Source organism: Schistocerca americana, chromosome X, assembly GCF_021461395.2.
Source record: "Schistocerca americana isolate TAMUIC-IGC-003095 chromosome X, iqSchAmer2.1, whole genome shotgun sequence".
Classification (NCBI taxonomy): Eukaryota; Metazoa; Arthropoda; class Insecta; order Orthoptera; family Acrididae; genus Schistocerca; species Schistocerca americana.
The window spans coordinates 1011951393-1011978541 of record NC_060130.1 but is presented as its reverse complement, the minus strand read 5'-3'; the positions used below and the strand labels follow the sequence as shown (position 1 = coordinate 1011978541).

At 40.3% G+C, this 27149-nt stretch overlaps 1 protein-coding gene across 5 annotated transcripts in view; it reads right to left on the bottom strand.

Annotated features, from left to right (window-relative positions):
* LOC124556660 (leucine-rich repeat protein 1-like) overlaps positions 1-21222 on the bottom strand; it is a 98259-nt gene extending 77037 nt beyond the window's left edge. For 3 of the 5 annotated variants that reach the window (XM_047130627.1, XM_047130630.1, XM_047130631.1), the window contains exons 1-2: positions 21149-21222; positions 20811-20963 (exon numbers count right to left, since the gene is read on the bottom strand). In XM_047130627.1, coding sequence (XP_046986583.1) covers positions 20811-20960 — 150 coding nt within the window. In that variant the 5' untranslated portion in view covers positions 20961-20963; positions 21149-21222. Of the gene's footprint in view, positions 1-20810; positions 20964-21133 lie in introns of those variants that run through there. The other 2 variants (XM_047130628.1, XM_047130629.1) reach the window with 2 other exon arrangements.
* Positions 21223-27149: the final 5927 nt, after the last annotated feature.

The following is a 27149-nucleotide window of genomic DNA, read 5'->3' as shown; positions in this document are numbered from 1 at the left end:
CCCCCCCCCCGTTAACCAGCATGGAAATGGCCCTGGGCAGTGATTCATCTGACAGAGAAAATTCCTGGTACACAGCAAGGTAGTATTAGTTGCTAGGTGCATCGGTAACCCAGCCAGTGCCTCTACCGTCACGGGTTTGCTTGGGATGCTGGTAACCCAGCCAGTGGCTCTACCATCATGGGTGTGCTAGGGATGCTGGTAATCCAGTCAGTGGCTCAAACATCACGGGTGGTGAAATTGGTAGGGGCTGAGGGAGGAGATAGGGATGGTGACATCTTCCTCCTCTAAGGGTAAAAACAGGGGTGACATGTTTTCTGGATGGTCAGCATTGGGCTTTCCAGTGCAGGTAGGGGATGGGGGTGTGGGTGGGGGTCGGGGTGGTTGTGGAGGAGGTGAGGGGGGGGGGGGGGGGCGAGGTAACAGCATCGTGTGGGAAGAGACCTAACATTGATGGGTTTGCCTCATGCGAGTTGTAGTTGTGACACCAAGTGACAGAGGACAGAGGTCATTCTGCTGTATATGTGGAGGTGCGGATGATATCTGTGCTGTGGGAAAATCAGGAGACTCATACAGGTGGTTAGGGCAATGGATCAGCTGGTTCTGACTGGTTGCAACTTTGAATAATTGACTCAACCTATGACCTATGACAATGCTTTCAATCAAGCCCAGAGTACTGCCAACCTTCTCATCCCATACATTGGATCACACATAGTAATACATGTTGACCTTGGGATCTGAGCTCTCTGGGTCAGCCACAGTAGGCCCAGTAGTGAACAGTGTCAGTACCCATCTAGCAGTTCTGCTGGACTGCGACCGTTAATGGAGATGGACTGACAGCTTGTGAGGAAGCCAATTAAGGTTTCTGTCAGAAATTATGTCAGCGTTTTCTTTTCTGTCTTAGGTTAAACGTTCTGACCGGCAACTACATTTATGAATTTGATGCTGGGTGGAAAAGAATGGTGGTCAGATGGGATACTGTGTTATTCTGAGAGAAATTTCTGAACTCAGATGACACAAACTGCGGGCCTTGTCTGATACAACTGTCGGGTACTTCCTCTACAAAACTGTTTGCGAGGGCCTCGATAGTTGCAACAGTACTAGCTGTTAACACATGGGCCACATAGGGAAAATTACAGAGTGCATACACCATCCCCACCCATATCGTGCCTCTAAACAGTCTGGCATATTCCAATGGGCATTGCACACATATCATCCTCAGTGGCACTTTTTTATTCCACAAGACACAAACAATGTTCAGTTCATGCTTTGAATGAGAGCCCCTCAAGTGGGCTCAGGTTCAAGTCTGCAATCAATACGAGTTTCACAAAGCCGTACTCAGGTTCAAATCCACAACCACTGAACATAGATGGATGAGCCGAAGAATATATAGGTTATGTTCAGAGTTTGTATCTGCCCAAAGACAGAGGCAAGCAACTTCACAGGGGAAGTTGCAAGCCAACCATTGACTAAATAGAACACTAGCATACTAGACATCCAAACATAAATCCAATACAAAATCCAAATACACAGGCTTGTATTGTGTGTCCTGAATAGCTTCATACAGCAGAGTGATCTGTCTGGTGTACAATGTGACAGAATTTATAAACAACTTGATGCTAGAAGGTTTACCTATGTAGTCGGCATCTCCAGTGGCCTCCAGTGTTGTGTGTGGCTGCTGTCGGCTCTAACCCCCCAATAAATGCCATATGTTAGTCATACCAATATCTACAACCAGCAACAGATCAAACATCTTTGTGTCTGTACTACTAGTAGATGAGGATACAACAACTGTTACCACAAGCTCTCACAGATACCGATATTGACTGACGCCCATAAGCATTTCATAAAAATCCTTTATGTACCTCTAGTAAAAGAAGTCAATTCTGCACTATTTAGTAATAAAATTTTACTTATAGCATTTTGCTGATAAGTTATAGACAAAAACTTCAGAAATAAATTTTAGCTTCAGCCACGTATTTTAACTTCACTTCTTGCCATTACAATGGCAATACCATGAAGGTAGCATGAAACAAACATCAAACTGGGATGAAGTGTACTAAAAGTTGGGATACAAAAATTATTAGCATTTCAGTACAACACCATGAAAATTAATATATATAAGGAAAGCTTATGCATCATATTTCTAATTCAGAAACTGAATTTGAATGCTGTTTGAGAACATCAGGTTATGAATCGTCAAAGAAGGAGAAACTCAACAGTGGGAGGACTGCAGTCTATTGAGACTTCAGTTTGTTGTTCCACAATACCGTAGATCATGGCAGCCATGACCCTGCAATTTTCATGTGAACATGAAATCAACAGGTTCAGGAGTACCACATTCTATTGTTGCACAGGATGTCAGAGGCCCCACACAACTAGCAACCAAGATGACAAACATATCATTCACTCAGCCGTGCAGGATCATACAGTCCACTGTGTACTTTGAATCAGGAAATTGGCTTGTTTGCAGCAAGACAGGTATCCACACAAACAGTGCTATGACACCTGGAGCATCACAAAATGTCAGCACAGCTACCACTGCTGCAGCTTCCCTCGACACAGCTGCACAGAGGCATACCGACAGTGCTGAAGCCAACTAAAACACTGGACAACAGAACTGCACTACAACACTGTCTTAACAGACAAGTTCTGGTTCTGCGTACAGCATCACAATGAATGTGTGGTGGTACTGAGAGAATGAAGTTACATTCATCAATGCCATAATGCCCCAGCATCAGGCAACATAATATGGGGGAGGAGACACAGGATACACAAGATGGCACATTCATTTCTGGTTCACATTGTGGTGTTTCAAAAGTCTAAAAAATGGTTCAAATGGCTTTGAGCACTATGGGACTTAACATCTATGGTCATCAGTCCCCTACAACTTAGAACTACTTAAACCTAACTAACCTAAGGACAGCACACAACACCCAGCCATCACGAGGCAGAGAAAATCCCTGACCCCACCGGGAATCGAACCCAGAACTACTTAAACCTAACTAACCTAAGGACAGCACACAACACCCAGCCATCACGAGGCAGAGAAAATCCCTGACCCCGCCGGGAATCGAACCCAGGAACCCTGGCGTTGGAAGCGAGAACGCTACCGCACGACCACGAGATGCGGGCTTTCAAAAGTCTAATCAGGAAACATCACGTTTCTTTACCGCTTGAGCAACGCCAGGTAAGAAATGTTAATATATATATTTATTTATTTGTAGTATGTTAAGTGGAGACTTGTTATCTAAAAAGATTTTGTTTCTTTTCTTTCATGTCATGGGTGGCAGCAAGGTGATCCAGTGGGGACTCCAGACGCGGCGGATGACGAGAGCTAACTACTATTGCATCGTGGTTGCAAATTTATTAAAATTCAGAGTTCTTGAAGAGATTCAGGCCAAATTTTATCAGAAGTGTGGACGATCTTCAATAATTAACTAGTTTAAAGTTTTATTAATGAGAAGTCGACACATACTGATATTTTGAAAATAACTGATACTGCGACGTGTATTAAAATTCTGTTTTAAAACTTTACGGCGATTGTGGTCAAGAAGATCGGTTTTAAAGTGGAATATTTCATTAAATGAGAACAAGATTGATTCTTTAGTGACATTAATTAATTATTTAAGGAAAAATTTGGAGAATTTCAATTTATTCTGGCAAAGATATCAAGGAGTGTCAGACCCCACAACGAACATATAGAAACTCTGTGACTTTATTGAACTGTCAAAAAATTTTTTTTCGATAAAACTTTTCTACAACAGGGACTGGTGAATTTTACTGCATCTATCCTTATCTTCTAGGTTGAATCTGCTACAGATTAATGTTTTCCTTTATGGATTTTTCAAGTAACTGGGAAAAGAACGTATAATTTAATCTGTGGCGGACCGTCGATATTGGGTACACGGTTAGGCTGTTGTGAAGCCTGTTGGTTTGCAGATTGCCTTTCTTTCCCCTGCTGCAGACATCGTTGCTGAGTTGCTGCGACAGGATTGGCGGTTCAGCGCAGACGTGGCGACCCAAGTGACAGGACCCAAAGCTGGATAGAGCGCAGCAGTGATCCGAGTGCAGAACGGCTGAGGTCAAGACAGCTGATACGACTGCAGTGGTGGGGAGGAAGAAACCCCACCATCAATTTTGGTAAAGAGTTTGTACAGGTTCGAGTTGTCGCTGCTCGCACTCGGCGACGCCCGTTGCCACAACGCAGTTTGCAGCCGACACCTGCGTAGCAGTTAGCGGTCGTCGACGCCCATTGCCGTAGCGCCGTTTGCAGCCGACGATGCCTGTGCAGACTAGCTGCTAGTGGTCAGCGACGCCGTTACAGAGTCGCTGGTCAGAGACAGCGACACAGTTGCAGTAGACGCGGGTTGTAGACAACGAGGCCGGCAGCTCGTCGTCGTAGCAGTGCAGGACAGACTCGGTGAGTCTTTTCATTACGGGAGTGTAACGCGAAGTGTGAGTGAGAGTATTAATTTGTAGAAGGTTAGGACCGAAGTGAGCATGGAACAACAGTATAACATTGAGTCATCGTATTTGTGGGTTTTCGCTATAAAATGTAAACGCAAGAAGGTGAACCATTGATAACAGATGAAAGGGAGCAGGTCGAACAAGACCGTAGGGAAGCCAGAAAGTAACACAGAGAAATTAGAAAAGAAATAGCCAAACAATCGAAGCATGTGTACGAAAGGTGTGCACAGCTGGAGAAGGAAAATTTATCTGTAGCTACTCAATTGGCAGGAATTAGTAGTATTCTTCAGGCTCTTTCAGTTCAGTTAGATGATACGAAAACCAAATTTTCTCAGTCTATGGACAGAATGAAAACCGAATTGTCGCAGTCCTTAGATGCTTTGAAAGTGGAGATCGGTGGACAGATAAATGATGATAGAAAGGATAACGATACTTTCATACAAGAAGTTATGGAACACATAACAGAAGTAGCTTCTCAATTGCAAACACACATTTGTGAGTCTAGGGAAGAAAAAGGTAAGCTGATACAAGATATACATAAGCTTTCGGAAGATTTTGCTAGTCTGAAATCAAATCTCTCCACCGATCTCGAAACTAACAACAATGATTTAAGAGAAGAGATTCAAAACATTGTTAAAGATACCAGGGATGAATTTACTGATTCTCTGGAGAAAGTTAAAACTGTTATAAACAATATACAGGAAGAAAAATTATCTCAGATTACAAGTGAGTTAGAAAAGGAAAAACAAAAACTCTCTTCTCTTAAGCAAAGAATAGAGAGGAATGAAATAGAATTAAACGAGTCTCGGCAAAGAGAATCTTTCTAACAATGCGGGTTGGAGAGACTTCGTGGGGAAATAAACGAGACAATTAGAACCGATCGTAATTTAGATTTTGTAGTGGACATTAACCGTGATGTAACTAGCGATGGATTGTCCGTTTTACCTCCCCGAGGACAACGGGAAGAGACTTCAGGTGCTAGCTCAAAAGCACAAGATAAAATAATATTAGACGAAAATCCCGTACAGTACAATACCTCTGAAGGGAGCACGGAGAATGCACACGTAAATGGAAAAGAACCTATGGTTATTCCTTGTACTAAAGATTTGTGGGGAGAAATTTGGATTGGAAATAGTGGTCAGTTATCAAACCGGTTTCCTGGTTTTAAAACCGAAGGCTCAGTACATCCCATTGTGTTTATAAAAACATTTGAGGATGCTTTACCTCGAACGTGGGATAGTAAGAAAAGAATTAGCTTTGTGGTAGGACATCTGGAAGGAGAAGCCGCCGAATGGGGCATATTAAATGCTAAATATTTTTGTAATTGGGAGGATTTTGTCTACCAGTTTAAGGAAAAATATTGGTCAGAAGGGGAGCAACAAAAGTTGATGTTAGAATTATTGGATCCGGCCCCTTACAATCGTAGTTGGGGATAATTCCAAACACACTTCGAGTGGCATTTAACAAGAGTAAAGTTTTTAGATGAACCTATCTATGAAGGACATCTAATTAAGGTGTTAATAAGTCTCATGCCGACATATGTAAAAGAGAAATTAAGACTGAGAGAATGGGGAAGAGTAAGTAGTATTTTAAGCTACTTAGAACAATTAGATATTTTAAATAAATCCCGTGAAGATGACAGATATTGGCAAGTAAAACTCCATCCAGATTCTAGGCCATATACTGCATTTTTATTTGAGGGCAGGTCATTCCAATTCAAAGTTTTACCATTCGGTCTTAACGTATCGGTATCGGTATTTATGAGGGCGTTAGATTTAGCTCTTTGAGATGAGTTAGCGCAGAAAATCATACTATATGTGGACGATCTGTTAGTAATCTCTGATAATTGGGAAGAACACAGACAATTATTGGAAAAGGTATCTGATAAGTTTAAACAAAAGGGAATAACATTTAAGTTAGCTAAATCTACATTTGGTAGCAAAGAGGTTAAATTTCTAGGTCATATAACATGCTAAGGGGATTAGACCTGACCCGAATAGAGTAGAGGCTATAGCGCGATGTTCCGATCCGCAAGATAAAAAACAATTAAAATCCTTTCTAGGAATGGTAAATTTTTTTAGAAAGTTCACGTCAGGAGACTGTATAATTAACCCATGTATTACAATTTTGCTTAAACAAAAGACACCCTGGCATTGGAGTGATAAAAAGAAGGAAGCTTTTAACAATATAAAAAAAATTATTATTTTCAGGGTTACTGTACCACCCAGATTTTAATGAAGAATTTAAAATGACTATAGATGCCTCAAATTACGGGATAGCGTGTGAGGTTTGTTAATGAGATTTTGGGAAGGATTCAAAGGATCACCATAGTATAGCGTTCGCTAGTTGCACACTTAATGAGCACGAACAAAACTACAGTGTAACAGAAAAGGAAGCCTTAGCCATTCTGTGGAGTTTCAAGACTTTTAGATATTTATTAGCAGGAAATAAAACCATAGTATATACAGATCATCAGGCACTTACATTCCTGATGCAAAGTAAATTATTACATCAGCGACTAATGTGGTGGCTGTTAGCCCTACAAGAATTTAATTTCGAAGTAGTACATATAAAAGGTTCACAGAATACAGTATCTGATGCTTTGTCAAGACTGCCAGTAGGAACTGGAGAGTATCCGGAAAGGTTAAGCAACAACACACAAATTAGGATCTATTTCCTTAAACAAGGGGACCATAATAAAGGGATTAAAAAGTCAGTTAAGCAAATAATGGAGGAACAAGAATTAGATGAGAACTTAAAAGCAATAATACAATCTTTAAGAAATCATACTTTGGTATCTAGTAAGATAGGTTGTTGGTTACTTCGTAATGAGATCTTGTATAGGAGGAGTGATAAGGAACAAGGTAGATTGAGGATTTGTATACCCTCTCACCTAACTGAACAACTTGTTGGATACATACACCAAGATTACGGACACTGTGGTATTAGAACATGTCTGATGCATATGATCAGACATTATTATTTCAGGAATATGGGAAGAATAACAAGAAAAATAATCTGTGTATGCAAGTTATGCCAAAAGGTGAAAGAAACAGCACCAGCCTTATGTTATCGTATGTACCCTATAATTCCAGATAGGTTACTAGACCTTGTAGCTGTGGATCTCCTAGGACCCCTTCCGGCTGGAAAAGGAAAACAGAAATATATTTTTGTGATGGTTGACTGTTGGTCAAAATACGTTCAGTTATATCCACTTCGCACAGCAAATGCACGTAACCTGACTAGATGCATTGAGAGAGATTATGCAGTAAAAGTGGGTGTTCCGAAGAAAATATTGTCAGATAACGGGGGTCAGTTTACAAGTAAAATCTTTAGAATAATTATGGAGAAATTTAATATTCTCCACATTACAACTTCAACATATTATCCGCAAAGTAACCCAGCAGAGGGTAATCCGAGAAATCGTACGTAAACGTTCAAAGTGGCCTGAGATACTAACTGAATTTGAATTATTGTTACATGAGTTGCCTCATATTAGTACAGGTGTAGTGCCCTTGGAAGTAATGAAAAAGGAAGTGTTAGGAGAACCATTATTACATCTTTTACCACAGCCTGAAAATAACAGCCCGCTTGTAGATATGAATCAATATAACATGGGGAAAAAAACTCTACGGCAGTGCAGAAAAAAAGACTACAGCAGTATAATCAGGATGCAAAAGTACTCCAGTTTAATAAGGGAGAAAAGGTTATGGTTAAGACCCATATTAAGAGTTCCAAGATCAATAAACAAATTGTGAAATTTTCTCATATTTATCAGGGTCCATGGGAGGATATAGATAGTCCCCATCGCAAAGTATTACATTTATACGACCCCGTAAGTAATAAAGAGAAGGGGACTTATAACATGACACAAGTTAGAAAATATTGGGAGATTATAACATGACACAAGTTAGAATATATCGGGAGATTAGAGAACAACAACCTCAGGAGGTTCACTGTTTTTTAGTTGATGTAGTGATCACAGGGTTCAAGCTGTGACAGTGGTTATTTTACGACAACCTTCCTCATTTTCTATCTTATTCGAATGATCTAAGAATAAAGCAGATAGTTTTGATGCCCACTGTAATCAATTTGAGGATGAAATCTAGAGAAAGACTATTACAATAATCAAAGTTTACAGTACATAGATTATTTATCTATAAATTGCATTTAATAATGACATATTTCCATCGAAATAAGTTTATTGACTTGTAAGGAAAGATTATTTCTATGTTTTTAACCCAAATGAATGCAATAAGGGTGGGTTTATATTGTTGTTTGTAGGGGAGGTATAATACAGCACATGAAACACACACACACACACACACACACACACACACACACACACACTCTAACTCATCTAAGGAAGGGTTAAGTTAGTAGGGATTCATCATTTTAAGAGGATTGAATATCTTATCCTAGGTACGAGAAGGTAAAAAGTGTCAAGCAAAGAGGTTCTGGATAAATAATAAGATACGAGAGAGAGTGAGAGAAAAGGAATGGATACCTCAGGATAACAGAAAGAAATAAAATCTATTAAAGAATAAGCAGTAAATAAAAGTTAACCGTCCAGAATGCAAAAACTAAATGACAAGTGAACTTTAATGAAGCGTTAATAATATTACAGAGGGTGTAAGGAGAGTGATGATAATAATTTTAAGTTGCATACTGGTGGTGTTTTAATTAGAAGGAAATATGGGTTTTACTAGCCTCACTTTAGTGTAATCCCTTCTCTTGGTACATAGTACCCAGGTATTGCTATGAAGCTTCTCTGCAATGGCAAACATATATAGAGGAAATAGAGGAAATCGTTTTGTCATTGAGACTAAGGTTTGTTCACGGAATGACTTGTAAATATACTCTGCAATGACACCTAACTGGAATATGGTGATCATTGAGGCCATGGGCGCCTGTTTAGGGAAAAGGGCAGTAATCAACTCCCATTAACAAAAAGAAGCCCATCAGAGCAATTGGAAGTAGGATGATGTTAAGATCGTTGTATATACTTAATGAAATTAAAGTTCGACTCTGACAACTAGTAAGAGCAGTCTCAAATGGTAGTTTATAAAGTTCATATAGGGAGTGTGATAATATGCATTATTGAAACTCTTGGGATAAAACCAGTAAACTTGTGTTAATTTAAAATATTAAAGAAACTGTAAAGAGTTCATATCCATAGAGGATCAGATACCTGATCTCTCCAAAACGTATCACAATATATATTTATAAATCAAGATAAATTATCAAAAACTTAAACATCAATCGGTAGAAACAAATAACATGGAAACACAGTAAAATTTCATCAACAGAAGGTATTTTGGTAGTAAACAATGATTACGATATTATGAAAGAATAAATATCATGAAAAGTTACTGAAAATCTGATCTGTGAGTAATTAATAGAGTTCTGGTGGATAGGACGGATCTGTATAATATAAGTGGATAAACTAGTTGTATTAAACAACAAAGATAAAATGCTGTAATCTGTTATAAAATAATGTTGTTTTTAAGAGTAACCACCATAATGGGTGACAAATTTAAGAGTTTAAAAACTTAGAATGACTTTTAGTCTAACTATTTAGTACTAAAACAACTAACAAGGAACTTACCTAAAGGAGACTACTGTGTAGTCTGAAATAATTTCTTCAAATATTCTTAAAAGGAGTAATATGAATGATTCCTATGAATGGCTGGTAGGGATACTAATAGGTTTAAGAGGAATAAAGGAAAAGATGTTAATAAACTTTGAAAAAGAAAAACATGAGTGTATACAAAAATGAACTCTAACAATTAATCATAAAGTAAATGAATTATGTCTAAGTTAATAGTAACATTTTAAGATTAATATGAGAAAATAATAGGTTTAGTAGACCTGGAGTCACTCAGCTAGTGGTGGGGATATATGGTGTTTCAAAAGTCTAATCAGGAAACATCGCGTTTCTTTACTGCTTGAGCGACGCCAGGTAAGAAATGTTAATATATATATGTTTATTTATTTATTTGTAGTATGTTAAGTGGAGACTTGTTATTTAAAAAGATTTTGTTTCTGTTCTTTCATGTCGAGCGTGGCAGCAAGATGATCCAGTGGGGACTCCAGACGAGAGAGAACCACTATTGCATCGTGGTCAACGGCCGGCGGCTGGAAGAACCGTTGAAACATCATGCTAATCATTATTAAAATATGTTTTTTTTAATGAAAGGGAGTTCAATGTTGAAGGTGGAATGATAAAGTTTGTAACTGGATGTCAATTGGTTATCAACTATTAAATAAACTTCGAGTTTGAAGTTAAAACAGGCAGTTGACACTGTTGTTACGACATACATCGTAAATATTACTTATGTGTGAAATTTGCAAATTTATTAAAATTCAGACTTCTTGAAGAGATTCAGGCAGAATTTTATCAGGAGTGTGGACGATCTTCAATAATTAACTAGTTTAAAGTTTTATTAATGAGAAGTCGACACATACTGATATTTTGAAAACACTCGATACTGTGATGTGTATTAAAATTCTGTTTTAAAACTTTATCAACGATTGTGGTCATCAATAAGATCGGGTTTAAAGTGGAATATTTCATTAAATGAGAACAAGATTGATTCTTTAGGGACGTTAATTAATTATTTAAGGGAACATTTGGAGAATTTCAATTTATTCTGGCAAAGATATCAAGGAGTGTCAGACCGCACAATGAACATATGGAAACTCTGTGACTTTGTTGAACTGTCAAAAAATTTTTTTCGATAAAACTTTTCTCCAACAGGGACTGGTGAATTTTACTGCATCTATCCTTATCTTCTAGGTTGAATCTGCTACAGATTAATATTTTCCTTTATGGATTTTTCAAGTAACTGGGGAAACAACATATAATTTGATCTGCGGCGGACTGTCGATATTAGGTACACAGTTAGGCTGTTGTGAAGCCTGTTGGTTTGCAGATTTCCTTTGTTTCCCCTGCTGCAGACATTGTTGCCGAGTTGCCGCAACAGGATTGGCGGTTCAGCACAACATGGATAGTAATTTGGACAGCTACAATTATATTTATGACACATTAAGGCCTATGGGTGTGTGCTATCCTTGAGGTTTCCGTAAGAGTATCTTTCAATGAGCTAATATGAGGCCACACATTCCCCACACCATCTGAACTCAACTCGATACAGAGGGTATACAACTGTTCCCTTCACCAACAAGTTTTCCAAATCTTTCACGCAGTGAAAATATCTGCTCAATGGATATCCTCAGTTATGGAGACCGAATCAGTGAAGCCCTGTCAGCCAGAGAAACCCAAAGATCAGGGTGAGAAATTCAGAAAGATGGCCCCCAAGACCAACGGAATTGCAGTAGCACCCACATCACTGCTGCCTACAAGCTCTGCATCTGAGGATGAGGTGAAGATTCTGGCAGCCACTGAGGACCTAGATCTCTCCAGACCCTCAGACGCAATGGATGTAGCCTGTTCAGGAAATAAGTCCATGGCAGCAGGTGGCCCTGAGGTGTAGACTGATGGCTCAATGGCTGATGGTAATGTTGGCTTCGCCTATGTCCACAGACACCATATTGAACAGCATTCCTTGCCCACTGGCTGCAGTGTATTCACTGCAGAGCTTGTGGCCATGTCTTGTGCACTTCAGTACATCCGTTCCTGTTCTGGTGAGTTGTTTCATCTCTGTTCTGACTCCCTTAGCAGCTTATGGGCTATCAACCAGTGCTGCCATCACCATCCTTTGGTAACGAACATCCAGGAGTCCGTCTGTGCCCTGGAATGGTCCAGTTATTTCTTTATGTTTGTGTGGACCCCAGGTCATGTCGGAATCCCGGGCAGCGAACTTGCTGACAGGTTGGCCAAACAGGCTACGCAGAAATCGCTCCTGAAGGTGGGCATCTCTGAAACTGACCTGGGTTCTGTCTTACATCACAGAGTTTTTGGGCTTTGGGAGATGGAGTGGCATAACAGTATGCACAACAAACTGCGTGTCATTAAGGAAGCCTTCCCTGCGGGCTTCTTGCAGGGAATCACTTGTCCTTTGTTGGCTCCACATTGGCTATATGTGGCTCACACATGGTTACCTCCTCCATTGCTGTGGCTCCCAAATGACAGTTGTCTACCTCTTGTTGGACTGCCCACTTTTAGCCATTCTGTGGTGGACTTTTAACTTTCTCAGCACCCTACCTTTGGTGTTGGCTGACAATGCCTCAACAGCAGCTTTAGTTTTGTTTTATTCGTGAGGGTGGGTGACATCATTTCATCTGAGTTTTAGTGCATGTCCTTTGTCTCTCTGCGTCCTCCACCCTAGGGCTTTTAGGGTGGAGGTTTTAATGTGTTGCAGAGTGGCTGGCTTCTCCTTTTTTATTCTCATGGTCAGCCAGCCATGGTAATCTGCTTCCTTGTTTTTAATCTCTTCTCCCTGTTTCTTGTGTCTCTCTGTGGTTTTCCTTTCCATTTTGTCCATAGTAGTGTTGTTTGTCCTCCTGTCGTTCTTCTGGTTCTTCCTTTCTCCTGTTATTGTGCCATTTGCTTTTTTGTTTTCTTCTTTCCCCAGGGTAATTGTTTTACTGGGAACAAGGGACCGATGACCTCAGTTTGGTGCCTTCCCCCCCTCCCCCTTTTAAACCAACCAACAAGAGTTATACTTAAAACACTCTCACTGCTCCAAAAATCATCCCAGTCTCAACACACCTCCCAAGTCACGTCCCCTCATCCTTATTTTATGCCACGCTCTACCAATGTACCCACAAACTTTTTCCCCTTTCTCTGATCCTGTCCTTTTTCATTCCCTGTTACCCTCCCCACCTGTTTTTTCCCCTCCTCCTACCACTGCGACCCGAACCAACACGATGCAGTGCCCGGGAGCCTTGTCCTGACATCCAGTTCCTGCACACTCTGCCAGGTAGAGCTGACTCCTCTCCCTTCACCTATACCGTGCTGTCCAATCCCCCTCCTCGCCCCAGTCTGGATTGAAGCTTCTGCTCAATGCCACACAGTTGCACTCTCTCTCTCTCTCTCTCTCTCTCTCTCTCTCTCTCTCTCTCTCTCTCTCTCTGTGTGTGTGTGTGTGTGTGTGTGTGTGTGTGTGTGTGTGTGTGTGTAGCACTGCATCAACAAAAAGCAGAGTGAATTTCTGTCATTTGAGGTGTCACAGTTGTTGTTGCATTAGACATGGATTCAGGATGTATGGTGTTCAAATCTCTATCAGTTCACCCTTTATGTTTTCTACAAATTACCAGAATCCTATGCATTGTCCCTCCAACAGCACATAGCTGATTCCTTCCTCCAACATTGTCCAACTGAGTTAGTGATTTACCTATAGTAACCTTGTCTGTGGAGAAAGTAAACTATAGCCTTCCTGATGTCTCCTTGTTATGTGAAGTCATTAGCCATAATTCAGATATGCTGTAAAATTCAGTAATTGTACACTTCATTTCCCAAAATATCAGTATTGTAGATTTTTTTGTGTATAAAAAGTCATGGTATTTGAGATTTTAGTTTGTATTTGTCATGAAATTCAATGTCCAACCTCCAGTGGACAGCATATGCAGTAGAATCTTGTAGTTAGTGCTGTCAGAAACATAAAATGAATAAGGAACTGTTTATACAGTCTTGTTAATCAATTTCTCATGATGCCTGCCCTGGAAAGGGTTCTGCACTGCTAACCACTAAAATTGCAGCTTGATGAAGGATAGGAAATTCTGTACTGTATTTATTCAGCAAACTTAATTAAATTTGTAGTTGATTAGCTGGTATACAGATGCAAAATTTTCTATACACAGCTGCTGCCTCTTGCAGCAACACTGATTGTAAATCATATGAGCAGCAAGTTGAACTCAACTTGGATGACAAACGCAGGTATCATTCTATGCTACATCAGTTTTGAGGCATTCTTCATTCATCTGGTGGCAGATGAATGATGGTGAGGCAGTCCAGCCATACAGGTGCATGCGAGGATGTTCACTCTATAGCTCTGAAGAACGATTTAACCGAAAGTTCTCACTCTTGTTTACATGCCTAGCAAAGACATGGTGCCTTAAGCAGCTGTTATCATCACTCTTTAAATTAATTATATTCCACCAACAACTTTCTTAGAATATTTGCATTGCTGTTCAAGACACTTCTAGATGCTTACAGAATCCACTGGAAGTAGGCTAGGAAGAGATGAATGATATATACTAGTATGATTCAAAGCTACACTTGCTCTCAATTTTTCAACCACAACTACAAAAATGAGTGCAAATTCTCTTATGTTTTGAGAAATAATTTATTAGACAAGCCTGACAGAACAATCATTTTTTACTGGTACTTTCTACTAGTGACCTGTGGCTTTATAACAACAACTACAGTTGACCACATCTCTCATTAGCCTGTCAGTTCTTCAGGGCACCTCTCAGTTTAAGACAAAGGATCATTGTCATTTCTGTGAAGTCTCTACAACTGACATTTATGAAGACAAAAGGTAAGACTACGACTTGTTAACTTCTGATACACAGATATAAGGTCCTTAAATACCTACTGGATGAACAGAAACACAACTTGTAGCAAAAAATAATATTCATTACGATATTCAAGTTACTTTTTAGTGGAGTTGGGTTGGGTTGTTTGTGGAAAGAGACCAAATTGTGAGGTAATCGGTCTCATTGGATTAGGGAAGGAAGTTTGCCGTGCCCTTTCAAAGGAACCATCCTGGCATTTGCCTGGAACGATTTAGGGAAATCACGGAAAACCTAAATCAGAAAGGCCGGTCGTGGGATCGAACCTTCATCCTCCCGAATGAGAGTCCAGTGTGCTAACCACTGCGCAACTTCACTCGGTTCTTTAGTGGACAACTGCCACAAATAAAGGAAGGAAAAAGATGAGCACAAATTTAAAAACAGACACTCAGAAATCTTATATTGCAGCCTTTTACAAATGAATCTATAAAGGAAATATATCTTTTGTTCGCAACTGATGACGACAGTATCTCCCTGTATTCTAACACCCAAATCACGTAGTTGCACTCCACACTACTTTCCCGTCAACAAAGTTGATTTCATACAAATGAGATGTATGTAAAACCAAATGCAATTTTACTTCAATTCACATTTCAACATTCTAAACTTTAGATATTTGACACAAGTTGAGTATTACTGAAAAAGTATACATGTGGACTTATTTAAAAAAAGAAAAAAGTGAAGCACCCAGAGATGGATGTGGAAATGAGATTTCACAGTCTGAGAGGGTATGTAATGTCATTTCAGTGATTACAAAATCTAGTCAATTTTACAAAGAACTTAGCAGTATCAGCCTACGTATCAGTATGACACTGAAACTTCCCGGTAGATTAAAACTGGGTGCCAGACCAAAGCTCGAACTCAGCACCTTTGCCTTTATCGGGCAAGGGTTGTACCAACTGAGCTACCTGAGCATGACTCATGATCCATCCTGACAGATTTACTTCTGTCAGTACCTCAGTTTGTAAGGTAGGACACGAGGTACTGGCGGAAGTAAAGCTGCGAGGGTGGGTCGTGAGCCATGCTCAGGTGACTTGGTCGCTAGACCACTTTCCCGTAAAAGGCAAAGGTCCCGAGTTCAAGTTTTGGTCCAACACAGAGTTTTAACCTGCCAGGAAGTTTCATAATATCAGCACACACTCCACAGCACAGTCCACCATAGACCGAAAATTTCATTCTGATATTAACATGACGTTGCACACCCTCTGGCCTGGACGTATGCACCGATTCATTTGGGGGGGGGGGGGGGGGGTTATAAAACCAATGTAGTCTCTCCTGATGCAAGATGGCCCCCAACTGTTGTAAATGGTCCTCGATATCCTAGATACTGGCACTGGGACGGAGCTGGCGTTCCAGCCATGTTCTCTCATGGACAGATTTGGGGCTCTTGCTGGCCATGGGAGTACCTCAGTACCACATAGGTAGTTCATAGAGACATGTGACAAGTGTGCATGAGCATTGCTGTGTTGAAAAATGGCACTACAATACTGTCCGATGAGAAGGAACACACGAGGACGCAGTACGTACGTGACATACTGGTGTGCTGTCAGAGTGTCCTCAATCACTACCGACCGAGACACGAATTCACGTGCAATGGTTCCCCACACTGTGACACTAGGAGCAAGAATGCTGACTCTCTCCAAAATGCTGGAAGAATCTGTGCTTGAAAATGATGGTAGTGAGGGGTAGTGTAGAACCGCAATACATCACTGAATGCAATGTGATGGCATTCGTCAGCAGTTCACACTTGCTACTCGTGGCAGCACCCCAAATGCAGTTGTTTGTGTTGCGGTATTAATGGCGGCCTATGCGTGGGATGGTCATTTCCTAGTCACGGTGCTGCTAGACTCTCACCAAAGGTGTGGGAGGACAGATTGTTGCAGGGAGTCCATTACTCGTTCTCAGACGGGTGGCAAAGACTTGAAGGGACTACGATGTTCTTCGTGCGTAACGAGGCTACCCTCTTTTGTGATGGCCAGACATGGTGAACCAGTATCTTGGAGCCAAGTATGCCTGCCCTCATGTTTTCATGAATTCCAAACAAGTACGCCTGTCCTTACATTCTCGTGAATTTCAACATCTGCCCACTGCCACTTCCAAACACCCCATAAATACGGATATTTTACAATTCAACCAGCCAGCAAAATTAAGACCTACAATGACGTCTCTTTAAAACTATGTCATGTGCTGAAATGTTGTCTCACACAGCTTAACAAATGGTGACATCAGCTGTAAGTAGGGAGAAATATGGAAAGTGTGAATTGAATCTAACAGTTTCATTCCGAGGAAGTTCATTTTCCTAAAATGATGAAAGGGACTCATCGTGCCTGCATTTTAGCTCAAGTAAGCTTATACGTAGAGGAAAGGAGAAACGACAACCCATTCTCCACGCAGACCGATGCTGGAAGAGGAGAAGTGCAATGCTACCAGGTATCAACTTCTGATGCAGTGCAGGAACCGTACCTACAATGTGTGTTTCAAGCAAGTATTCGTGAAAGCAGATGTATCAGAGTTTATGAGTGTGTAAGTGACTCTGAACTCACCTTACAGAGTCACATATTTCTATGACACATATTGCAATGAAAATATGCATAAGTCAAATGAAATCACATTCAGTAATGGCTACTGTAATGCTACTATATGCAGTATTGTTGAAAGCAAAGATTAGCGGGAACCTGATAGAAAATCTTCCAGCTTCGACTAATTCAGATTTGGGGAGTTCACGTACTGAGATAAAGTGTGTGTATTATACCTACGAGAAATGCTCTTTATTTGCTGGCTCACTTTTTATCTGCAGTTAATTTAGACAGCAAGAAACACTGCTCCTGCAAAGGTTTGCCCATTCATAATGTCTTATTTACAAGTGTATATGTGGCAAGAGTTGAACAGATCATTTCGTTAGTTAGTTAGGTGTTCCATTGATCAATAGCACGGAAAAATCGTTATGATGCAGAACGTGTCAAATGCACAAGAAATGCGCAAAGGAAACAAGTTTTTTTTTTTGTTTACATTATAGTGTTGTACCTAAATATTTCTATTATGTTTCCCATCCCCTTAAATGGCACAAAATGCATATATTATATCTCCAGATTTATTTACTCATATTCAAGAATTCATCTGTGGTATAGAAGCAGTTGTCAAGGAGGTATGATTTCCATTTGTTTTTGAAACTATTACTGCTGTCTGTCAGACATTTTATTTCATCTGGTAATTTATCAAAAAGTTTTATAGCAGCATATTTTACCCCTTTCTGTGCCAAAGATAGGTTAAGTAAAGAATAGTGTAGGTCTTACCTTTTTCTGGTATTGTAATCATGAATGTCACTGTCGATTTTAAACTGGTCCATGTCATTGAGAAAAAATTTCATTACTGAGTAAATGTACTGTGAAGCAGTTGTAAGAATTCCTAACCTTATAAACAGATATTCTGGGGTAACCAACCAATAGCAAATAAAGTATTTGTAACTCATAAAAGAGAAGTTCGAATTATAAGTTGAGTTAAGAGTAATCGTTCATGCAGAAATCTTTTTAAAACACACAAAATATTAACATTGACCTCACAATATATCCTGTCCCTTATGTGCTTTTCAGCTAAGAACCTACACATGTACAAAACCAATACTTCTTATCATGATTATGACACAAGAACAAAACATGACTTTCATGTTGACAGAAAAAACTTGAGTCTGATACAAAAGGGAGTATACTACTCAAGCATAAAGGTGTTTAATGCACTCCCATCTGACATAAAAAATCTTACCAGTGAGATGCCAAAATTTAAGAGTAAATTGAAGGAATATCTTCTGGAAAAAGTGTTTTACTCTCTTAATCAATTCTTTAATGTAACATTGTAACTTAGATGTAATACTTTACTTTTAACATTTGCTATTGCCACTTTGTAACTTAATACATCTTACACCAGTATGGGGATTCGTCTTCAGGCAACTGGCACTATCAAATTCCTGCTAATGTATAGTTTGTAATATGGAAAATTGTAATTTATTATTTTATCATTTTATACTCCTGTTTCACAATAAAAAATGCTTACGCCTGTAACTATTAACACACTTTGTTTCTTATACACCAATTGCAATTTACATTTGTTAGCATATACAAGTAGGTTACTGTGTTAATTTATCCTGTGACTCGTTCCATATCCATGCAATTCTTTTGTATACTGGATCTACAGAGCACGAATAAATAAATAAATAAGATGTGCAACTATGAACTCCACACATTATTCTAACTACTTTCTTTTGAGCAATGAATACCTTTGCCTAAGTGTTGAGTTACCCCAGAAGATTATTCCGTATGATGTCAGAGAGTGGAAGTATGTTAGCTTACTGATTTCTACATCCTCAAAATTGGCAATCATTCTGATTGCAAAAGTTGCTGAACCTAGTCGCTTTAGGAGATCCAAAATATGAATTTTCCAATTAAGATCATAATCTATATGTACACCCAAAAACTTAGTATGATCTACCCTGGCTACTGACTCTTTTGATGTGTTATGTTTATTGAAGGAATTATACTTTTTGCAGCAGAAAATTGGATGTACTGTGTTTTTTCAAAGTTCAGAGCAAGCCCATTTGCCGAAAACCAATTAATAACTTTTCCAAAGATCTTATTTGTATCATTTTCATGGCACTGGTAACCATATTCAGGGTTGCATGAAGTCAAACATGTTATATCCCTAGAATCCTGATAACAACAGTAATTAAAGCTGTGTCACAGATCTGGTTTCTGGTGTCTATGAAAGACAAATAATAAAAAATAAAAATAATTAAATTTCTTACGATACATATTTTAGTCTTTCAGGAAACACACTTTGATTCAATGACTGACAGGAAAAAAATAGTTAAAAGGACGACGGAGGTTATGAAATCCACACAAAACTTATACATTCAATAGAGATTCATTTTTACCCAAAATAAATATGGTATTGCTTTTCAGTTACTCCCCAATGAATGGCCTTAATAGGTTGTGTGCTTGAAACTGTGTCTGTCAATGGCCCCAGCAGTGTGGTTACTACATGTCCAGCTAGCACTTCTATATTTTTAGGTTGTGATCTAAAACATATTGTACTGGCTCCATGTGTAGTAGCTCTCTCTCTCTCTCTCTCTCTCTCTCTCTCTCTCTCTCTCTCTCTCTCTCTCTCTCTCTCCCCCCCCCTCCTCTTCGCTTTATTGGGCAAAACAGAACATAGTAGCAACACTGAACCAAACAAAACAAAGCTTTAGACATTTAAGAATGCAAACATCACATACAGTGATGCAGTCTCCAAAATACATTGAATACAACATGCATATTAAACAATGCAACTGCATTAATGACACAAATTACGATATGCACTATAATGGAAAGTAGCAGCAACTTTTCATTAATAGGAAATTTTTCTGGATTTCTATCACACAAAAGCTGCATAATTTTTCTGTTACTCCTTAAAGAAAAGAGAATAATCTAGTTCATTTAAATTTAAAAAAGGTATGTTAGTGTAGTGCATTAACATGACCGTTGTAATATAACAGCAAAATGCTTTAAACAATATGGCAGGATGAATAGTGCAGCAATTCAACTTGAACAACTGAGTTAATTATATTCTGGATTCACAGCGTTGACTTCAGTGAGCATATTAGAATTAGACTGCACTTACGGAAAAACTAAAAGTTCGGTACCTCTGTGTATACCGTAAAAAATAAAGCGATTTATATCCTTGATATGATGCAGACACAACTTGCATAGCTGTCCACGGACGGGCAACTAAAACACATGAAGAAACGCGGTGCACATTTGCAAGTAAGGCAGCGACCACAGTGAAAGCCTACTGCAACACACAACTGAAGAGAGATGTAAAGTAGGGCCTACCTTGTATTTGATGCCAGCTTTGTTGTGCGGATTTTGTAGTAAAAGAAAATCATGGCCGTGAGCATGAGTCAGAGAAACGACTGACTCACGTTTTTGAAGAGAGAGATGTTTTGAATAGTCGAAAACTTCCACGAGACCCACAAGCCTCATCGTCTTCGATAATGAAACATCAAATAATTATTCGAATCACAAAATGATCACAACAAAAACAATTGACACATTTCAAACGTGAAGAGTTAACAAGCTTAATACAAAGATAGTCAGGTAATAAAATCGATAAAACTTTTAAAATATTGATAGCTCGAATAACAATAATTACGTACAATATCCGCACTTACAGATACATCTACTAGTGACCACACACTGCGCAGTTAACAGCTACCACAGTCTTAGACTGTGACAGCTACTTCAACACCTTCCATAGATATTATTTGTACATTCGCCCATGTATACGCCTACTAAATGTATGGGAAGTTCCCATTCGCGGTTCACAGAGCAGACAGAATACCAGTTGAATGTTTACGTTGGTGTTATATCCACGTAATATATTAACTTATAAGACTCATAGTGCAGGTGGTTTACCTTTTAATATTCGAGCTGCAGGTGCCGAGACATCTCCCTCAGTGTATGAAATATTTTAAGCCATAATGTATTCATACGAAGGCACATAAACGTATAGAAAGGTTTTCATCACAAGAAACTGTCGCCTGGATACATACATTCAAGTAGATATCTAACTGTTGTCATTCCCTACTCAATACGAAGAGGCCATCACAAGTTCAATAATATTGTCAAACGGTCAATCTATTGACCGTCTGAGAGCGCGTATTGATGTATTGTCAATATTAGTAATATTGACAAGCAGTATTGTCAATGCATATGGTAGTGAGCGAGTGAGGTCAAGTATTGATGGTCTGACAAAATTCTCTAGTCAGATGATGACAGAGCTTCAGGAATCCAACCATGGGGCGTTAGTGTGGACTATTTATTTTTCAATAGGCTGTTGTGTATATCATATCTCAGATTCAATTTTTAAGGAGTCTTAATACAAAAGAATGTTAATAGATCTATGCAAGGATAATCATTGTATACACCACTTTAGAATGGTTAACGGAGGATCCCCTAAGACATACTTACATCATTAATTTGAAAATAGATAACACACTGGTATATTATATAGCAATTTGGGAAAAGGCTTGAAGTTTGAAAAATACGTCATATATCCGTAACGACTAGTAATAAGTCTGTGAAATACATGTCAATATCATCAAAAATCACAAAGCATAAAAAAGCGTTTTATGTTAATAGCATAAACAGGTCCTTGCCAGGCAGTTATGTTCGTATAGCAGCCCACCCTCAGAGGCGCAGCTAAAAGGTTGTCAATAGTATACTGACGTCACATGTCTATATAAATAACAGCCAAGTCTCCCTCTGGATGCGCTATAGAAATCTGCTACAACCCTTCCCAGAATAACACAGGGTGCAATCATCCTAGCGATCCTAACGGGACATCCCACAGCACATGCGAGACGTGTTGGCCACGTGCATGTGTTTTCCTGCCCAGTATGGCTCACGTACAGATGCAATATGTTTGCGTAGCGTGGCTGGAATTTTCGGTGTCCTACAACTACTGGTATTGAGGTAACGGCAAATAAGGTTTTAAATGAAACGGTGAACTGGTTCAACATTAATGGTCTTATTCTAATTATTGTAAAACAAACTACATTCAGTTCCACAAAACATCCAAAGATGAGGAAATATTTGTAAAGGTAGGTGAGCAGACAATAACCAGGGCAGATTCCTCAAAATACCTAGGCTTGCATATTGATAGCAAACTGAATTGGTCCAACCACACCGTGGATCTGTGCAAAAGACTAAGTTCAGCAACATATGCATTGCGCATTGTTTCTTCTTATAGAAATATGGAAACCATGAAGTCAGCGTATTATGGTTACTTTCATGCAATTATGGCATTTGGAATTATATTTTGGGGAAATCAGCCACTGGCTAAAAAAGTACTGTGTGTACAAAAAAGAGCCAAAAGGGTCATGTGTGGAGTCCATCCTACAGCCACATGCAGGAATCTTTTTAAATAGCTTGAAATAATTACATCCACTGCGCAATATACACTCCTGGAAATGGAAAAAAGAACACATTGACACCGGTGTGTCAGACCCACCATACTTGCTCCGGACACTGCGAGAGGGCTGTACAAGCAATGATGACACGCACGGCACAGCGGACACACCAGGAACCGCGGTGTTGGCCGTCGAATGGCGCTAGCTGCGCAGCATTTGTGCACCGCCGCCGTCAGTGTCAGCCAGTTTGCCGTGGCATACGGAGCTCCATCGCAGTCTTTAACACTGGTAGCATGCCGCGACAGCGTGGACGTGAACCGTATGTGCAGTTGACGGACTTTGAGCGAGGGCGTATAGTGGGCATGCGGGAGGCCGGGTGGACGTACCGCCGAATTGCTCAACACGTGGGGCGTGAGGTCTCCACAGTACATCGATGTTGTCGCCAGTGGTCGGCGGAAGGTGCACGTGCCCGTCGACCTGGGACCGGACCGCAGCGACGCACGGATGCACGCCAAGACCGTAGGATCCTACGCAGTGCCGTAGGGGACCGCACCGCCACTTCCCAGCAAATTAGGGACACTGTTGCTCCTGGGGTATCGGCGAGGACCATTCGCAACCGTCTCCATGAAGCTGGGCTACGGTCCCGCACACCGTTAGGCCGTCTTCCGCTCACGCCCCAACATCGTGCAGCCCGCCTCCAGTGGTGTCGCGACAGGCGTGAATGGAGGGACGAATGGAGACGTGTCGTCTTCAGCGATGAGAGTCGCTTCTGCCTTGGTGCCAATGATGGTCGTATGCGTGTTTGGCGCCGTGCAGGTGAGCGCCACAATCAGGACTGCATACGACCGAGGCACACAGGGCCAACACCCGGCATCATGGTGTGGGGAGCGATCTCCTACACTGGCCGTACACCACTGGTGATCGTCGAGGGGACACTGAATAGTGCACGGTACATCCAAACCGTCATCGAACCCATCGTTCTACCATTCCTAGACCGGCAAGGGAACTTGCTGTTCCAACAGGACAATGCACGTCCGCATGTATCCCGTGCCACCCAACGTGCTCTAGAAGGTGTAAGTCAACTACCCTGGCCAGCAAGATCTCCGGATCTGTCCCCCATTGAGCATGTTTGGGACTGGATGAAGCGTCGTCTCACGTGGTCTGCACGTCGAGCACGAACGCTGGTCCAACTGAGGCGCCAGGTGGAAATGGCATGGCAAGCCGTTCCACAGGACTACATCCAGCATCTCTACGATCGTCTCCATGGGAGAATAGCAGCCTGCATTGCTGCGAAAGGTGGATATACACTGTACTAGTGCTGACATTGTGCATGCTCTGTTGCCTGTGTCTATGTGCCTGTGGTTCTGTCAGTGTAATAAGAAATGCCAAGAGAGGAAGGAAAATATATTTGCTTAACAAGAGTGATAGGGCACAAATCGCAGAATATCTGAGTGACCACCATCAAACGTTCATTTCTGAGGAAGAGGATGTGGAACAAAAATGGAAAAAATTCAGGAACATCGTCCAGTACGCCTTAGATAAGTTCGTACCGAGTAAGGTCCAAAGCGAGGGGAAAGATCCACCGTGGTATAACAATCATGTACGAAAGGTACTACGGAAACAAAGAAAGCTTCATCATAGGTTTAAGAGTAGTCGAATCATAGCTGATAAGGAAAAGCTGAACGAAGCGAAAAAGAGCGTAAGGAGAGCAATGAGAGAAGCATTCAACGAATTCGAACATAAAACATTGGCAAACAATCTAAACAAGAACCCAAAAAATTTTGGTCATATGTAAAATCGGTAAGCGGATCTAAATCCCCTATTCAGTCACTCGTTGACCACGATGGCACCGAAACAGAGGACGACTGAAGAAAGGCAGAAATACTGAATTCAGTGTTCCGAAACTCTTTCACTGCGGAAAATCGTAACACGGTCCCTGACTTCAGCCGTCGCACGGACGCCAAAATGGAAAATATTGAAATAAACGATATCGGAATTGAAAAACAACTGCTATCACTTAGTAGCGGAAAAGCATCCGGACCAGACGAGATACCCTTAAGATTCTACAGTGATTATGCTAAAGAACTTGCCCCCTTTCTATCAGCAATTTATCGTAGATCGCTGGAAGAACGTAAAGTACCTAGCGACTGGAAGAAAGCGCAGGTCGTTCCCATTTTCAAGAAGGGTCATAAATCAGATGCGAATAATTATAGGCCTATTTCGCTTACGTCAATCTGTTGTAGAATAATGGAACATGTTTTGTGTTCTCGTATTATGACGTTCTTAGATAATACAAATCTCCTTCATCATAACCAACATGGATTCCGCAGACAGAGATCATGTGAAACTCAGCTCGCCCTATTTGCCCAAGAAATTCACAGTGCCGTAGACACTGGCGAGCAGATTGATGCCGTATTCCTGGACTTCAGGAAGGCATTTGATACGGTTCCGCACTTACGTTTAGTGAAAAAAATACGAGCTTACGGAATATCGGACCAGGTTTGTGATTGGATTCAGGATTTCCTAGAAGAAAGAACACAACATGTCATTCTTAACGGTTCAAAATCTGCAGATGTAGAGGTAATTTCGGGAGTAACGCAGGGAAGCGTGATAGGACCTTTATTGTTTACAATATACATAAATGACTTAGTTGACAACATCGGTAGCTCCGTGAGGCTATTTGCAGATGACACGGTTGTCTACAAGAAAGTAGCAACATCAGAAGACTCGTACGTACTCCAGGAGGACCTGCAGAGGATTAATGCATGGTGCGACAGCTGGCAGCTTTCCCTAAACGTAGATAAATGTAATATAATGCGCATACATAGGGGCAGAAATCCATTCCAGTACGATTATGCCATAGGTGGTAAATCATTGGAAGCGGTAACGACCGTAAAATACTTAGGAGTTACTATCCGGAGCGATCTGAAGTGGAATGATCACATAAAACAAATAGTGGGAAAAGCAGGCGCCAGGTCGAGATTCATAGGAAGAATTCTAAGAAAATGTGACTCATCGACGAAAGAAGTAGCTTACAAAACGCTTGTTCGTCCGATTCTTGAGTATTGCTCATCAGTATGGGACCCTTACCAGGTTGGATTAATAGAAGAGATAGACATGATCCAGCGAAAAGCAGCGCGATTCGTCATGGGGACATTTAGTCAGCGCGAGAGCGTTACGGAGATGCTGAACAAGCTCCAGTGGCGGACACTTCAAGAAAGGCGTTACGCAATAGGGAGAGGTTTATTATCGAAATTACGAGAGAGCACATTCCGGGAAGAGATGGGCAACATATTACTACCGCCCACATATATCTCGCGTAATGATCACAACGAAAAGATCCGAGAAATTAGAGCAAATACGGAGACTTACAAGCAGTCGTTCTTCCCACGCACAATTCGTGAATGGAACAGGGAAGGGGGGATCAGATAGTGGTACAATAAGTACCCTCCGCCACACACCGTAAGGTGGCTCGCGGAGTATAGATGTAGATGTAGATGTGATCATGTGATGTATCTGACCCCAGGAATGTGTCAATAAAGTTTCCCCTTCCTGGGACAATGAATTCACGGTGTTCTTATTTCAATTTCCAGGAGTGTATATTCTCATTGATGTGCTTCATAAGGAAAGAAAAATCCATCTTTAAGCTGAATAGTGCATATCACAGTCACAATACTAGAAGGAAACATGATATCCACTATGAACAGCCAAATCTAAGTATGGTGCAGAAAGGAGTCCATTTCAGTGGCTGTAAGATTTTTAATGCCCTCCCTTCAAGAATTAAGTGTTTGGTAGATGATGATCTCCTGTTTAAAAAAACCTTAAGGCAGTTCCTATTGCAAGGATCATTTTATACATTAGAAGAGTTCCTGAACTACAGTGTTTAACATCTCTTGTATTGTAAATTGCAAATGTATGCCCAAATTTGTATTTGTAATACCGAATATTTTTACTGTAAACATATATTTTGCAATATTTATTTCTCTGTAACACTTATTATTTTGTAGTCTTCATCTCTCTCTAAAATGTATTTTTGTAGTGGGACCTAAGTTACTGTTTACTGTTTTTTGTTTTGTAATCTCTATCTATTTCTAAAATGTATTTTTTTTTTTGTAGTGGGACCTAAGTTACTGTTTACTGTTTTTGTTTTATTTTATGTATTACCACAAATTCTGGCCAAAAGCTTGTAAAATTGACACGTTCCATATCCTGTGATACTGTCACAACATGGATCACCGGAACAAGAGATAAATAAATAAAA